We start from the raw sequence: 16,399 nt of genomic DNA, 5'->3' as shown, positions 1-16,399 counted from the left end.
TTCATTTTTTTACTTACATTATTCATCTGTCTTTGAATGCTGTCTCCTTTTCCTATTAAAACCCTATCATAGTAATCACAGTTTCTTTTAGAATTCCTATTGTGATAATTCCAACATTCCTGCCATATCTGATTCTGGTTCTGATGCTCGTTCAGTTTTTCTCTTCAAACTGTGTTTAGCCTTTTACTATCACTTGCAAGTTTTTATTGATGAAGTGGGTAAAAGAAACGGAAGTACAAAGACTATAAAGACCTCTAGTAAAGCAGTGGTAAGGTGTATTGTCCTAGATTAGGTATCAGTCTTTTAGTGAGCCTGTGCCTTTCAACTGTGAATTTCACCAGTGCTTCTCAGTTGTTGGCGTGTTCATGTTTTGTTTGCTTTGTTTTCACCCCTAAGTGCAGTAGGATGGCTAGAGGGAGCTGGAGCTGGGTATTTCCCTTCTCTCAGGTAAATTAGACTCCAGTAAAACCCCAGCAGGTTAGGCCATGGTTAGTTTCTCCTGAGGGCAGGCCTTGTTAAAGAACAGAGTGCTCTGGTATATTTCAAAATGGTTTTATTTCTTCTCCCCCTGCCAAAGCATGAGGGGTTTTTATTCTGATCTTCACTGTAAGGACCTGTCATAGTTCTTAAAGGTAAAACCCAATGTCATGTCACCTCTCATTTTCATTTGATCCTCCAGGAATTTTAACTCTCAGAATTGTAGACATTGAGCTTCCAGCAATTACTGGATACATTTCAGATTTTGTATCTGGTAGTGGTTCCTGATGAGGTTTCCACTCAGAGTTTCTCCTTCAGTAAGCTATGATTCTTTGCATTTGCCTGTCTCTCAAATTTTGGGGGCAGTGGTTTGCTCAGTGACCTCACTTCTCCGACTAATCTAAAAAAGGTTGTTGATGTTTTCAGTTTGTTCAGCATTTTACTTGTTGTTAGTATGGAGTTATGACTTCTAAGCTCCTTACATACTGGACTGGAAACCAGAAGACCATGGGTAAATTTTGCCTGCAATAATTATTACTGTGTTATTTACTAATATTGATTTTCTATCATTCTTTCTATATTCATTAGTTGGTAGTCTTCTGTAAAGAAGACTTTTATTTATGTCCCAAACATTTATCTATCAAATTATTTTTACATCAGTATAGATGTATAGTATTCATTTAATTCTAGAGGTTATAATCTGATACTATCAGTATTTACTTTGATTTTTTAAATTGTTTCAGCTTTGGCCATCGGGAGTTCTTTATGCTTGGTTCTTGCATCTAATAGACGTTTTTAAATATAGGGTAGAGTTATATAATTAAGATAGTTTTTGGTAAACACACACTGAAGCTGGTGTTTTTTTCTGAAAATATCTGTTAATTCTTAGAAGTCTGGTAACTCTGTTTTAATAGGATATGCACATGGGGAAAAACAGACAAAGACTCTGAACAAAATGCAGACTGAATAAATGACTACCCACTTGAACGTTTCCTTAAGAAACAACAATGTTCAGTGAGAGAATCAGGAGAAACTTTTTCAGAATGAAATGGTGGAACTAATGCCAGTCTTGGTCTTGGATCTTAGTGTAGCAACAGAAAAACTAAGAAAGTCTTCCTTGGGAATGCCTAACCAGAGCCTACACTATTCTGATTTGGAATTCAAGTTCTTTTACAATATATATGAAAGAAAAAAAGGCCAAGAATAGACATGGCGTTCCTGAAAAAGAATCAGTTGGAGAGCAGATATCAAGACATATTATAAAATTATCTTATATAAAACAATGTGGTTTGGTGATGCAGTAGACAAATGTATGAGTAGAGTACAGACAAAAAAATTAATATATTCATATATGGAAAATGGGTATGGACAGAGCTGACATGGAAGATCAATGGCAAAAAGATTTGATAAAATGATATCAAAATAATTGGTTATCCACTGAGCTGAAAACTTGATAGCAGATTCCTAGCTCTCCTCATATGTAGAAATCAATTACCATTGGGTTGAAACTTTAAAGGAAACGGGAAAACTTTAAAATTTTCATAGATCTAGAAAACGATGTTAATGAGTTTGATATTGAATATTTTTTAAAACTCAAAGATTGCAAGTCATAAAAAAAACCTGATTATATTTGATAGACTGTATATGAGTATCTGAGTATTTGACAGATTCGTTTTAAGCTTAAACCAGATTTTAAGCTTATTTTTGTCAAAAGGCTCCATGAAAGTCAGAAGAAATTTGTAAGTCAGAAGAAATTACCTACAACACATATACACATATTACCCAAAATTATTAGAACTAAGAATATATAAAGAAGTCTAATATTTGATGATGAAAGACAAACAATCCAATAAAAAGTGAACAAAAGTAAAGATACAAATGAGTACTTTACAAGAAGAAACATGGTTGTCTAATAAATGTACTAAAATGCTCAGTAAATATACGTAATATGCTCATTAATAATCAATACAATGAAAATGAGAACCGCAATGAGAAATATCATTTCAAACTCGATGAAATGAAAAATACAAATAATCCTGAACTATCATCGTTTCATGCAGGAGTTTGGGTCTTGACATAAAATAAAGCACAAATTCCAGATTTCCTGCTTATCAGCAGTGTGATTTTTGACAAGTCATTTAAACTCCAGCTTCAGTTTGCTCACCTACAAAATGCAAAACGTAACTTCTTTGCAGAGTTGTGAGAAACAAAGATAATGCACACCAAGCATCTGACCAAGTCTGGCATAGAGCAGAGGGTCATTGATGATGGCTGCTCAAACTGACATAAATCAGGATGACAGTCCAGAAACGTAATGTTTATATGAGTGTTTCACTCAATAGAACTAATTTAGGGAGAATGTATTAAGGTTTTAAGCCTCATCCTTCAAAACTTGTATCAACAATGACAGCGGCACCAGCAGCAATGATTAAAGGGCTTATAATGTGCCTAGGCAGTGAGTTTAGGATTTTATATTCATTATTTCATTTAATCCTTATGATTAATTTGTAGGGCGGTATACATCATCTCTAGATATATTATTATCTCCATTTTATGGCTGAGGAAATTGAAAATCAAATGGCTTAATTGACTTGCTCAAAGTCGCACATGACGTCATTTGCAGTTGTGGCAGTAGAACACAGGCCTCTCTGGCTTGATTCTGATTCTCCAGTTAGATGATTTCCCTTTAGCAGACCGATCCAGAAACAGAATTCTTCTCTTGTAAGGAATCTTCACAATTAGTGGCATCAAGATTAATTTATGTGCATAATAGTGTGATGAGCTGATGCCAGTATTTTTTAAAAAGAGTAAGAATTTCCGAGTTTGCTGTTAGAATTTCCAACCTAATCTTTGTCAGTGTTACTGTCTTTGACAGAAACGAAGGAAAGAAGGGGAGTTGGAGTCAGGACCAGCTGACTGATACGGTCTTTCTCTATGTAATTTGAAGTTCCACCTTTCCATCTTGGGGGAACTCCACGCTCTAATTGTTTTCGGGAATGATTGAAATACGACCCAGAATGAAGCAGGCTGCTAAAATTCATGGCATACTCATATACGAAATTAACAACAACAGCAACAAAAATGACAGCCAGACTCTCGCCCCTTTCCACTCCTTAAATAGGCCGGAGTCTTGACCTTTCATCTTCTGTTAACAATGGACTTTCCAATAACATAGACTTGAAGTAAGTTGGGATTTAATAGTCTTACGGTACAATACCCCAGCTAAGTGATTACACAATTCATTTGGGTTGCAAGGTTGAAAAACTCATTGTTTTTTGAGGTAGCTTCATCTGTCTTCAAACAGCAAAAATATTACCATAGCTCATTTTTAAAACGGAGAATTTATGATTGTGCCAAATACTGGGCTAAATGCTTTATATAAATTGTCTCGTTTAATCCTCATAATATGCCCCGTGACAGAGATGCTATTATTATCTCCGACTTACAGATTAAAAACTTAGAGATTTAGATCTGTGTGCCATAATTTTAGCATTTGCAGACTAAACAAATTTACTTGGCAACGTTATGTTTTGGAAAATAGCACAGAACTCTCCAACTTAAACCTCCGCTCCTTTTGGTTAAATAGCTCTTTGTTTAATTGGTTCTCCACATTACATTTTTTTAGAAAATGTAGAATCAGGTGGACATGTGATTGGAAGGGAGAAGGGAGGAAAGAGATTTTCATTTATTCACATTTAAAAGATGACATTTTGCGGCCTCTCTGTGTACCCTCTTTTGTAGGTTTTGCTGCCCCCATCTCCGACTTTTCTTTAAGATGGAAGGCTGGATTTAAGCCAAGAAGAAGTATCTTTCTTTGTACTCTGCCACAAGTTTTCTAGACCAATATTTGCAGAAAGTGCACACAACCCAAGAATTTTGCATAATAAATTATTTTAGAAATGTTTAGAGATAATGCAAATTCATAGGGTATCATTCAAAAGAGAAAAGGGGCAAAAATAATTATCATGATAAACATCAGTGCAGGATGGAGAAATTAACAAAGTCAATCAGTGTTTGTTTTTTGCTAATGGATTTTTGGCTGTCCTTATCAACAGCCTGAGTTTTTAAAAGTGTGATTCTGTATTTTTACAGAAAAAATATGTATCCTTGGCATTATTTACTTATTATTTGGAACGTGTTCAAAAGGCCATCTTTTCATAAGGTCACCTGTTTTTCTTTAAACGCCTGCTGTCACTAAAAACTTAAAATTAGTATTTGTGTTATAAGATTATATAATTCTGTAATTTTAAATCCTTAAAACAGAAGAGATGACTACAAACGTGAACTTTTACTATATTTTAACCTTCATCTATTTTCTTGAAATTACAAATATAATACTTCTACTATTTACCTAAATATTGGATGAGCTGTAGTCTTAAAGTCAGATATTTGACCTAAGCTATGGCAAATGACTAAATCTGTCTTTATTAATGCCAGTTTTAGATATCACACACCAAGACACAACATTTTTACAATGCTTAGCATTCACGCAGCATTATGATATTTAGGGAACAGGAAAGTCACTTAATGGTGGAATTGTCATGTCTATCTTCCAGATATGTGTTACGAAGACTAATGCCAGGACATACTAACTGCCCTGACAATGGTGAAATGACTCCAATAAAAAGAAAGCCCTTCAGGCAGATGGCCAGTTTAAGAATAAAAATTAGCTTGTAGGCGTCATTTAATCTATTTGTAGGCATAAATGATAACATTTTAACCAAAAAAAAATCTATGATGTATTTTTAGAATCTTGCACAATGAATGAATGTATCTGACACTTCTAAGTGAATAAGAACTAAGTTAAACGCTCAGCACTACCATCCTCTCTTCAGAACCACTTGTCTTGAGTCTACCTGTCAGGATATTCTCCTCCCTTGCAAGATACATAATAATCTCATTTAAAATCATAGAGTTCCCTGACACCAAAAAAGCTGACACAGTTTCTCTCTGCTTGTTGGAGTAGTACTTCTCCTGAGTGATTACTTATCTACAGCAATGCCACTGTTTTATGTTTCTAGATTTCTGAACACCTCAATTTATTTTTGGATCACTCTTTTCTTTTGGCAGATTGTGATTTATATATACATTATTTCCAGTAGGATTAAATTTTGTAAGCCAAGGGGGGAAAAAAAAAGAAAGAAACATACTGCTGCTTGGCAAAAATGGAACAAGATATCTTGATAATCATCTATAGTACAGACCCTAAATGTTATACTAATTCTTATTCAAAAATAAATACTGTAATGTGTCACACTTAGGCTAACAGATCATTTATTTCTAAAAGAAATGACTATTTTTTAAGGCAATTGGTTGTCTTTGAGGTTTTCATTGTACACTCATCCAGAGAGTAGGTTTCAAATATCTCAAACTCAGTGTGTCAAAATAAAATAAAACAAAAGCAATTGTAATCACTGATCAGTTGAAATAACAGCAATCACCAAGGAGAGCCGAGAACTTATAAGACTGCATGAGATGTTTTGAGAATGGCTTATTAATGGACCAGAGGGCAGGTTATGCTCACTTGGGGGGATTACGCTAATCTCTGTGGGGCAAATCCTGAGAAGGGAATGGGAAATTCTTAAGAAGTGGACAGAGGTATACAAACAAGAAGAAGGACGGGTGCAGAGGACGGTAAGAGTGGCAGGCAGCTGAAATGGTAAAATAGGAGTAAACAAAAAAGACACTGTCAGAGGCCAGGAGGGAGAGAGGCGAAGCTGAGAATGAGCTCCGGGGGCGAAAATTCTTAGTGTAGCAGTAGGCAACTGATACAACTTGGTGGGATTTTACCAATTTGTTGTTTTCTTTAAATCCCAAAAGGCATGTGTAATATAAAATAGCTTTGAAATCCAGTGTCAGTTAGTGCACTATTTAAAAAAGGCTAAAGATAAAAACATTTTAGAATACCTATTCTTATTATTTAATCTGCTTCTCGTGATAATAAATACGTTATAAGATATTAAATAACAGTATTACAAAATGGAAGGGAGAACAGACCAGATTTGTTGCAAATAGTGAATTCACTAAAGCTGTAGAATTGATAAAATACATCTCTCTCCTCTTTTTTTTCTTTTTTATCATCCAGCCCAAAATGTCAATACATCTCTTTTTTTAATGGCTGGCTTTAGACTAAAATATTTCCCTAATTGATTTAGCACAAAATTTGACAAGGGAAGGATCACTCTTACCGGTGAAAGGAAGCTCAGCCTTTACCCTTAAGCTTTTACAATAACATTGTAACATAGGGTAAAAGTTTGCTAAAAACATATTTTAAGAAATAGTCTTATTGACAAAACACACTGCCATGTGTGTACCTATGCAACTGTCTTGCATGTTCTGCACATGTACCCCAAAACCTAAAATGCAATAAAAAAATTAAAAAAAAAGAAATAGTCTTATTGAATATATTCAACTGATATGAATACATTTTCTTATGTACATTTGGCAATTTCTTATTTTAGCAAAAATTGGTTAAAAATATATTTAGTGATATTTTTGATTTTAGTGCATTTTCAAATTTTCAAAAGCTAAAGACATGGAATGGTTTATTCCATTGCGGGATTAAACTCCAGGATTCATTTATAACTAGAAGAGAGTTGTTTGATTGAGGTTGCAAATCTGATGCTGTGGCCCACAGCCTTCCGTGGGCTCTTGGTTATTTATCAGAAGATGATTTGCTGAATGACCAACTTGTCAAATTTATAAGGATATTATAAAATTTTGTTTATTTTAACTCTTCAGACAATTTATAGCAATCCTTCAAGATGGACTTGCAGGGAGCCAGGATTCCAGACACCTGGGGGCCTTCAATTTCTCTGTTTTTCAGAGATTAAAAAATACTGATTATTATTATTATTATTATTATTTTGAGACGGAGTTTCGCTCTTGTTACCCAGGTTGGAGTGCAATGGCGTGATCTCGGCTCACCGCAACCTCTACTTCCTGGGTTCAGGCAATTCTCCTGCCTCAGCCTCCTGAGCAGCTGGGATTACAGGCACGCACCACCGTGCCCAGCTAATTTTTTGTATCTTTAGTAGAGACAGGGTTTCACCATGTTGACCAGGATGGTCTCTATCTCTTGACCTCATGATCCACCAGCCTCGGCCTCCCAAAGTGCTAGGATTACAGGCTTGAGCCACCGCGCCCCACCAAAATACTGATTATTTTTTATACTGACTAAAAAATAATCAGTATAAATTTTTAAACTTCCAAATTAAAACTTTAATTCTATTTATAAGAAGAAAATAGTTATTTAATATATTAAAGAACAATAGAGTAATAATTATACACACAAGAAGAACATGTTCATGAGAATAAACCATTCCGTGACCTTAGCTTTTGAAAATTCTCTAAAATTTAAAAAATTGCTAAACTTCTTTAAAGCAATTTTTACTAAAGTAAAACATTGTACATAGGACAATGTATTACATCAATAAAATATATTCAATAAGACTATCTTTTAAAATAAGATTTTAGCAAACTTTAAACTTCATGAATTCTGCAAATTGGTCATATGGTAAATTGATTCTAGTGAATTTCATTCATTTCATAAATGGTGAAATCTCAGCTCACTGCAACCTCCACCTCCCGGGTTCAAGCGATTTTCCTACCTCAGCCTCCAAAGTAGCTGGGATTACAGATGCCTGCCACCACGCCTAGCTAAGTTTTGTATTTTTTAGTTGAGACGGGGTCTCAGGGTTTCGCCATGTTGGCCAGGCTGGTCTCGAACTCCTGACCTCAGGTGATCCACGTGCCTCGGCTTTCCTGAGTGCTGGGATTACAGGCATGAACCACCACGCCTGACCAGTTTTCTTAAGATAATTCTGCACGTTACAAAAACTGAAGTAATCGGCAATATTTAAAAATCGAGAGTTCTGGTTCAAGATGGTGCACTAGAAGCAGCTAGAGCCTGCGGGTTCTGGAGAGAAAACACTAAGCTCTTCAAGTGCATCCTCCAGGAGACTGTGTTGGAATTCACCAAGGAAGCAACACACAATAGGACCCAACAGAGAGAAAAGCAAAGCAGGACAGCCACCCACCTGGTATTGGTGCAGGCCCAGAGGAATTGCTGCATCGTGGGGAAAGCGTGATTGAACACGAGATCCTGGGGGATCCACAATTCCACTGCAGACCTTTGCTTTCCTGGCCAAGGAAGAGCCTCTCTGATTCTCCAGGGTCTCCAGATAGACACAGAGGCTGCGCAGAGGCACCACTCAAGCCCATGTGGAGCCCAGTGGGTCTTGGATCCCTGAGCACCCTAGAGCCAGGTGTATGGTAGCCCCACCAACAGGGAAGGCTAGACTTTTTTGTATGTCCTTAGGATATGTTAGAAATAAGGCTCAGAGTCTAAGGAAAAACTAGCCCTCAGACAAAGAATTTCTAAGCAAAGCAGGTTTACTTCTGCGCGGAAGGATGCCTCCTGCACGGCTGGTTGCTCCGAGAACACATAGAACAAAGCAGAGTAGAAGTTTTTGTTTCTAACGCAACTCCTGCCCTTGTGTCCTTTCCTCATTGGCTGGGGTCGGACTGCACAATCTAAACTAGACCCGATTCACTAAATGTTTAAACTTTCTTAGGTAAGATGATGGGAGAGAGGGGAGAGGAGGAAGGGGTCGTCTGCAGCAAACTGGAGAGCTAGTCTCTTCTTAAATAAGGAAGGGAATGTGAGCTGGCGCAGATAATGCCCCTGGTGTCTTGGCACGCCTGGGCACGTAGTAAAGTCAGAAAGAAGGAAAGGGGGAGAAAGTGTGTGTGTGTAGGGGGGTTACTGGGAATTAAAGAATAAAAGGTTAAGCAGGCTGTTTGCAGAGAAACTTTGCCATATCTCACTGGACAGATGCAGCAGCCACAGTGCTGAGGAGCAGGCTGCAGACCCCACCTCTGCTGCTGCTCGCCAGGCAAGGCCCACTTGCCTGTGTTACTGGTCAAAGGCAGTTGTCCAGATTCTTGGCGTTTTGAACAGACAAAACGCACACAGAAAGCAAAGCAGCACAAGCAGAGATGTATTGTAAATGAAAGTACATTTCACAGGGCGGCAGCCAGCTGGAGCAAGCGGCTCAAGAGCCTCAGTTACAGAATTTTCTGGGGTTTAAATACCCTCTAGAAGTTTCCCATTGGTTTACTCTATGCAAATAAAGTAGCGGTCCGTGACCAGTCTGATTGGTTGTGGGGGGGGACCAATCAGAGGTACTTTCATTTTCAGATCGCCACGCAGGAAAATGAGGGGTTGAAACGAGGACTGTCAGAGTAGCCTGATGCTCAGCGTGAATCCGCCGTAGGTTCCCTGCCCCAGACCTTATTCTCCTGCCTCACCTGAGCACTCCGGTTGGTTGCCGCTCTGAGTTTCTCTGGGATATAACAGACAGTTCTCTGTGATGACAATGGTCATTGTGCCTGTCCCTGTTGCCCCCAGGTTGGGAGGGAACAAAGACCCTGAGCTCTTTTGCCTGACTCCAGTATGCCACAGCTGCCCTACAGAGAAGCAGCCAGACTGCTTTCCCTACGAGCCCCTGCCCTACGTTGCTCTCTATTACCAGGCCCACTGTTTGGGCTCCCAGCACAGCCGCCCCACCCAGCCTGACCACTCTGGTGGGTTGCAGCAACGTGGAGGCCTCTGGAGGCCGTTATCCTCAGTGTGAATTAACAGAGGAACAGAAAACCAAATACTGCATGTTCTCACTTATAAGTGGAAACTAAACTTTGGGTACTCATGGACATAAAGATGGAAACAATAAACTTTGGGTATTGCTAGATGGGGGAGAGAGGCAGGGGAGTAAGAATGGAAAAACTAGCAACTAGTACTATGCTCATTACCTGGGTCACAGCCATTTGTACCCCAAACCTCAGTGTCATGCAGCATACCCATGTAATAACCCTGCACAGATACCCCATGAATCTAAAATAAAAATTGAAATTATTCTAAAAAGCCAGTGAATTTCTTAGAATGCTCTGCAGTTATATTAACACTATCTCTTGAAGACTCGAAAAAAAATCTGCAAAGCTGAACCTACATTCTCATAGAGCACCATTAGATGGACCTGAGTAGTGGCCATTCTCTGTAGAAGGTCCAGTGGTAGGGTGATGATATGGCCAGTGTGCTTGTGAAAATCCTGGTTTATACCTATTTTCCTGGTGTTATTCTTATTAGTGTCCACTTTCACTATCACAGGTGTCTAGTTTGAAAGATAAATTTTATGGTTACTTTAGTGAGTGGTTTCCAGCTCACTGTAGTTCATAGAACACAATTTATCTTTTAATTGGTCTGATACACACCTCATCTGCCTGGGCTTTATAAGCAATTGACTGTGTTATTCCTGTTTTCATATCCCTTATCTAGTCTAAGCAGTCTAGCCATGTGGAAATACACAGAAAATTCTTTTTTCTTTTTCTTGACAGAGTTTTGCTCTTGCCGCCCAGGCTGGAGTGCAATGGCACGATCTCTGTTCACTGCAAACTCTGCCTCCTGAGTTCAAGTGATTCCCCAGCCTCAGCCTCCCCAGTAGCTGGGATTACAGGCACCTGCCACCGCACCTGGCTAATTTTGGTATTTTTTAGTAGAGAGGGGGTTTCATGATGTTGGCTCGACCTCCTAACCGCAGGTGATCCGCCCGCCTCAGCCTCTCAAATTGCTGGGATTACAGGCGTGAGCCACTGTGCCCAGCAGAAAATACTTTATCAATGATGCATTAAAGAGGCTCTGTTGCATTTTTTCTTTAGTTTTACCTGCTGTTCGCTGTTTCTTGCGCAATGTGGTTTTTGCCTACGTATTTTCCGTTTAGAGGTCATCATGCTCTTTCACCATCCTCACTACCACATGCGCACTTCTCATATTTTTCTTTCACTCACGGCTCTAGAATAATTTTATGTAATATCTTATTGATATGGCCGAATGGTTACCAATCACATACCATCAAAGACTCAAAAACCTGCTAATTTAATTTACAACCCCTAACTGGTGCTTGGCATATTTTAGGCCCTGTGCTAGTTACTGAGCACAAAAAGATAAAAGACACCATGATATTCACGTTGTCAAAAGTCATTAGCTCTCTTCACAGAACAGTCTTGGCTTTTCTTTGATTTTATGGCTTTGAATATTTTTTTCTCGTGGAGGTAGTTCCAGATGGTGTGCTGTGTGTGTGTGTGTGTGTGTGTGTCTGTGTGTGTGTATGAGTGCTGGGGGAGGAGAGTCAGATTTGAGTGACGATATTCATTCTATGTCAACACAGTTTTTTTTGTACGCATTAAAACAGAAAGATGTTAAAGAGCTATGCAACTTGCTGTTTCAGTTAAGGTTTCACAAGATGACTTGTTCTTGGAAATGCAGGTTAGAGCAATCTCAACTTAGTTTGTGGTCTGAAAATGTGATTTAATCAATTTAACCAGTCCCAGCCATCTCCTCAAAGTGATTAGCATCCCTGAGGAGGCTCAACCATAATAAAATATCTCCATTTGTGTTCAATTTCTATTATTTATATATTCCTACACTTTCTTCTGGTAGAATGTTACTCAAAGGATATTGAGCCATAAACTAAAATAACCTGCCCATTGTTGTAAATCTGATACCTTCCCTCCAACCACAGGGAGTAGCATTTCCTCCAGCCTCTCTTGTTGAGAGTTTGGGCTGTTCTGGGAATCACTCTGGTCTATTTACTAGAAATCCCTTCATGGTGAAGGTGGTTAGGCTTAGAAAACCTAAGACATTCTAATTTCCAGGGACTGGTTATATCTTGGACATGATATGGGTTGATGCATTTCTTTGGGAATTATGGTTTTAGAATCTCATAAGTCACATAATAATGGCATTTTTTTCATATGCGGTAGGTGCCTCTCAATCCAAGAAACATGGCTGTGTGGTATCCTACAGGAAATAGCCTTGATGTATTGTCTTTAGCAATGAATTTTAACATAAAATACTTGTAAGACGCATGAACCAAACCCCTAAAATCTCCAAGAGATTGACTGATAAAAGCTGTAAGCTGGGCGCAGTGGCTCATGTCTATAATCCCAGCACTTTGGGGGCCAATGCCGGTGGATCACCTGAGGGCAGGAGTGAGAAGCAGCCTGGCCAACATGGTGAAACCCCATTTCTACTAAAGATACAAAAGTTAGCTGGGCGTGGCGGTGTGTGCCTATAACCCAGCTACTCAGGAGGCTGAGGCAGGAGAATTGCTTGAACCTGAGAGGTGGAGGTTGCAGTGAGTTGAGATTGTGTCACTGTACTCCAGCCTGGGCAAGAGAGCAAGACTTTGTCTCAAAAAAAAAAAAAATGTTGTATATTTTGCTTGATACATATTGATTTACGTTAGAAATCTAGCTGCTAAGATACACTACGATATTTGTGTTCACAGTTCATAGCATTCTTTCTCTGGGGGGAATGACCTTATACTGCATATTAAGGGCTATAATTGCTAAAGAAACCAAGATGAGGCTGGGCGCGGTGGTTCACACCTGTAATCACGAGGTCAGGAGTTCAAGACCAGACTGGCCAACATGGTGAAACCCCGTCTCTCCTAAAAAATACAAAAATTAGCTGGGCATGGTGGCTTATGCCTGTAATCCCAGCTACTTGGGAGGCTGAGGTAGGAGAATTGCTTGAACTGGGACCCAGAAGGTGGAGATTGCAGTGAGCTGAAATCATGCCACTGCACTCCAGCCTGGGCTACAAAGGGAGACTCCATTTCAATAACAACAGCAACAAAAAACCAAGATGAAAAATACTTGGACCTGACAGTAACTGTGTCTGCTTCTCTACAGAAACTTTACACTTGCATAACCAAGAATTATCCCAAATTTTCTCAAGAACCAATATCAGGTCAGTCATCAAATGCTATTAAGCAGAATTGCCTATTTGACTGCAGATGTACCTATTTCAGTATACATGACAAGGGAAGTGGAATATTCTGTGCCAATTTTGCAGGGAAAATACTAATACATTTTGAAGTTTTTAGTTCTTGTTGTTTGTTTTAGGATCCGTGAAGAATTCACGTCACCACTTTGGCTCCGACAGGCTTGATACAATTATGTTATTGTTAATGGTATGCTGGTAACCTGGCTCTCCCCAAAGCGAAAAAAGCCTGGATTTGTAGCATTTGCAATTTCAATAGCGTAGTTTCTCCCAGTACTGCTAATTTCTCCTACAGTTTAGCTACTAGCTTGCTCCAAATTCCTGAATATTTAACAATTTTATCTTTAGAGTCTGTATAAGCACACCACTAGCCTTCTTTTACTAGTTGAAATCTAGTTCTGAAGCTGTTCTGACATAGCCTTCTATTGATCTTTCAGTTGGATTCAAGACGTATTCATAAACCCACCTGTTAATGGAGGCTATTTTGCAGATGGCTGTTACTTGCTTATGCTCAATCTATTAGCTTCATTTGTAGCAGGTGACCTGTTTTAAAACCTGTTTAAATGTGAACCAGAAGGACACTTACTATCATCTTTTAGATTCTCTCTCATTCATACAGCTAGGAAAAGTGTGTGGGCAAAAAGCAAGCCACAGAGACGCTTCAGTGGAGTAAATAAAACGTAGAAAGAAGTAATATGTGAGTACCTTAGATAAAACATATTGGAGAAACAGTAGAGAAGGGAATATGCAAGAAAGAGAGTGATAAAGACCTTTTAAATATTGTTCAAAGTGGACCTTCACACAGGTAAAAAGATGTTGCGGCATATTGGTTGTTTGACTGCAAAGTGAGAGTAGTTAGGAGGAGCTCTGCTTTCCTTATCTATTTAATTGAGTTCAGGCAACTCCTGGGAACATCTTACAAACATGGAATTCATGTAAACCTCAAAGTGTCAGTTTTATGAAGCCATTTTATTATCCACTGAAACTCTTGCTTTCAGTTTCAGAGATAGTATTATTTACAAATGTTCTAGACAGTAGCCACCTGCAACCTAGGCACCCCATCTCAATTTCTGCAGATTTATCCTTACACGTTGTGCTTGGAGTAAATCTAGAAACCAATCATGTTTTCCTGCCAGATTTCTGGGGTGGTAAAGTGGATGAGGAAGAGAGAGCAGGTACCTCTACATTAGGAAATAAGAAAAATTATTTGAGACAGATCATGGAAAGGAAGAAAAGTCTGGTGAGCTGACCTGAGAAGGAAAAAAGCCTCGGTTGTCACGGATGAGAAGGAATTCTGAGTGTAGCGTTGAGGCTGTTGCACAACTCCTGTGATTCTTTGCTAGTCTAGGTTCTGGGATGCAAATATTAGGGGAAGCATCACTAGGTTTTTTAAAAAGTACATTGGGATCCAAGAAAAAAATACTTTGGGACATCTCTAGCAACCTTGGTGTTAATTAACTGATGCCATCTTTTCCAGAAAAGGGGTTTCTGGGATCTTTTGCATGGGATTGGATTTCCTCTCCAGTGCTCAGGAGGTCATTATAGAAATGTGTCATGACAATCTGAATCAGAACATCCTTGAGAGCAAGAGGTCAAGCGCATTTCTGTTACTTTATGCAAGTTTTTCCATCATTGTCAGCGACCTCATGGCTGGAAAGTTTGAATTTTGTTAAGAGCTATGAATATGGAATGGCTTTAATTAAAGAGAAAGATCGTCAATAATTTCTGGTTTGACGTTTACAGACAATAATTTGGATAAAAATCATATTCCATGAGAGCAATGGAAAGTTCTATTATGCTATTACCAGAATTTGAGAAATTGAACTTGAAATAAATCCCCACAAAAGTTAAAACAAACATACCGGGCAGCCTCCGAATATCTCTCCAGACATCTGAACACTGCTGCTTGCCGTAGATGATTCCGGAAATACGCTGGGTTTAAAAAAATGCTCCTGTAACAAGATAAAAGAAATGCAAATGTTATTTGGGTTTTAAAAGACAATCACCACAAGTGCATTGGAATGAAATCACAGGCATTCAATTTTAAATACTATGTGTTTTTAAGGATACTAATGAAAGAAGCCCTTCACCCCCTCCTCCCCCGTAATTGGCAGTTAAGACAAATAAGCAAGCATTATTGAAAAACTAATTACCTTTGCATTATAAAAAAATGTTTATTTATAGGACTGGGTATTTTTAGAGATATAACAAAGACAAAGAATTTGAATTCAACTTATGTTCCTATAAGACACCATGCTATTTTATTTGCTTTTAAATGATTTTTTATTTTAACAAATTGGTAAAAACAGGTTATTTATGGTATGTCTACTTTTAATGAAGGAGGAGGTTGTTAGTCGCTGGATTTCTTTTCTTTTCTTTCTTTTTTTTTTTTTTTAGAGACGGAGTTTCGCTCTTGTTACCCAGGCTGGAGTGCAATGGCGCGATCTCGGCTCACTGCAGCCTCTGCCTCCTGGGTTCAGGCAATTCTCCTGCCTCAGCCTCCCGAGTAGCTGAGATTATAGGCATGCGCCACCATGCCCAGCTAATTTTTTGTATTTTTAGTAGAGACGGGGTTTCACCATGTTGACCAGGATGGTCTCGATCTCTTGACCTCGTGATCCACCCGCCTCGGCCTCCCAAAGTGGCTGGGATTACAGGCTTGAGCCACCAGGCCCGGCAGTCGCTGGATTTCAGTTAAAAGAAAGGAACTGGAATTTGGGTGACATGCTCATTTGAATTCCAACAGTACGGGTCTCTTAGGCCACTCCATCGCCCAGCCGTGTCTTCTTCCTGGGCCATGTAGTGGCGTGAGAGACCTGTACTGTTGGTTAAGGGATCTAGTCTTGGTCTTGATATTTTCGTGAAGGGCTTTCCTCACTTTGGACCTCCGTTTTTTCCTGACTGGAATGACAAGGCATGACTTGTGGCTGAGAAGATCTATCTGTCCTTACCTGCTGACTCTTCCATCATCTCATCAAGTTCTGGAATCTCAATCCAAACCTAGGTGTGAAATGATCACCCTGGCTGCCTTCTTCTTCTAGAGAGAAATGGGTAGACCTTTCTCTTCCTTGCTTCATT

At 38.9% G+C, this 16,399-nt stretch overlaps 1 protein-coding gene across 1 annotated transcript in view; it reads right to left on the bottom strand.

Annotated features, from left to right (window-relative positions):
* SPATA16 (spermatogenesis associated 16) overlaps positions 1–16,399 on the bottom strand; it is a 253,666-nt gene that overhangs the window by 128,225 nt on the left and 109,042 nt on the right. Inside the window, exon 4 of the mRNA XM_035278772.3 lies at positions 15,184–15,273. Coding sequence (XP_035134663.3) covers positions 15,184–15,273 — 90 coding nt within the window. The remainder of the gene's footprint in view (positions 1–15,183; positions 15,274–16,399) is intronic.

Source organism: Callithrix jacchus, chromosome 17, assembly GCF_049354715.1.
Source record: "Callithrix jacchus isolate 240 chromosome 17, calJac240_pri, whole genome shotgun sequence".
In the NCBI taxonomy this organism is placed as follows: Eukaryota; Metazoa; Chordata; class Mammalia; order Primates; family Cebidae; genus Callithrix; species Callithrix jacchus.
The sequence above is the reverse complement of the archived record's forward strand: the minus strand, read 5'-3'. Positions and strand labels throughout refer to the sequence as shown.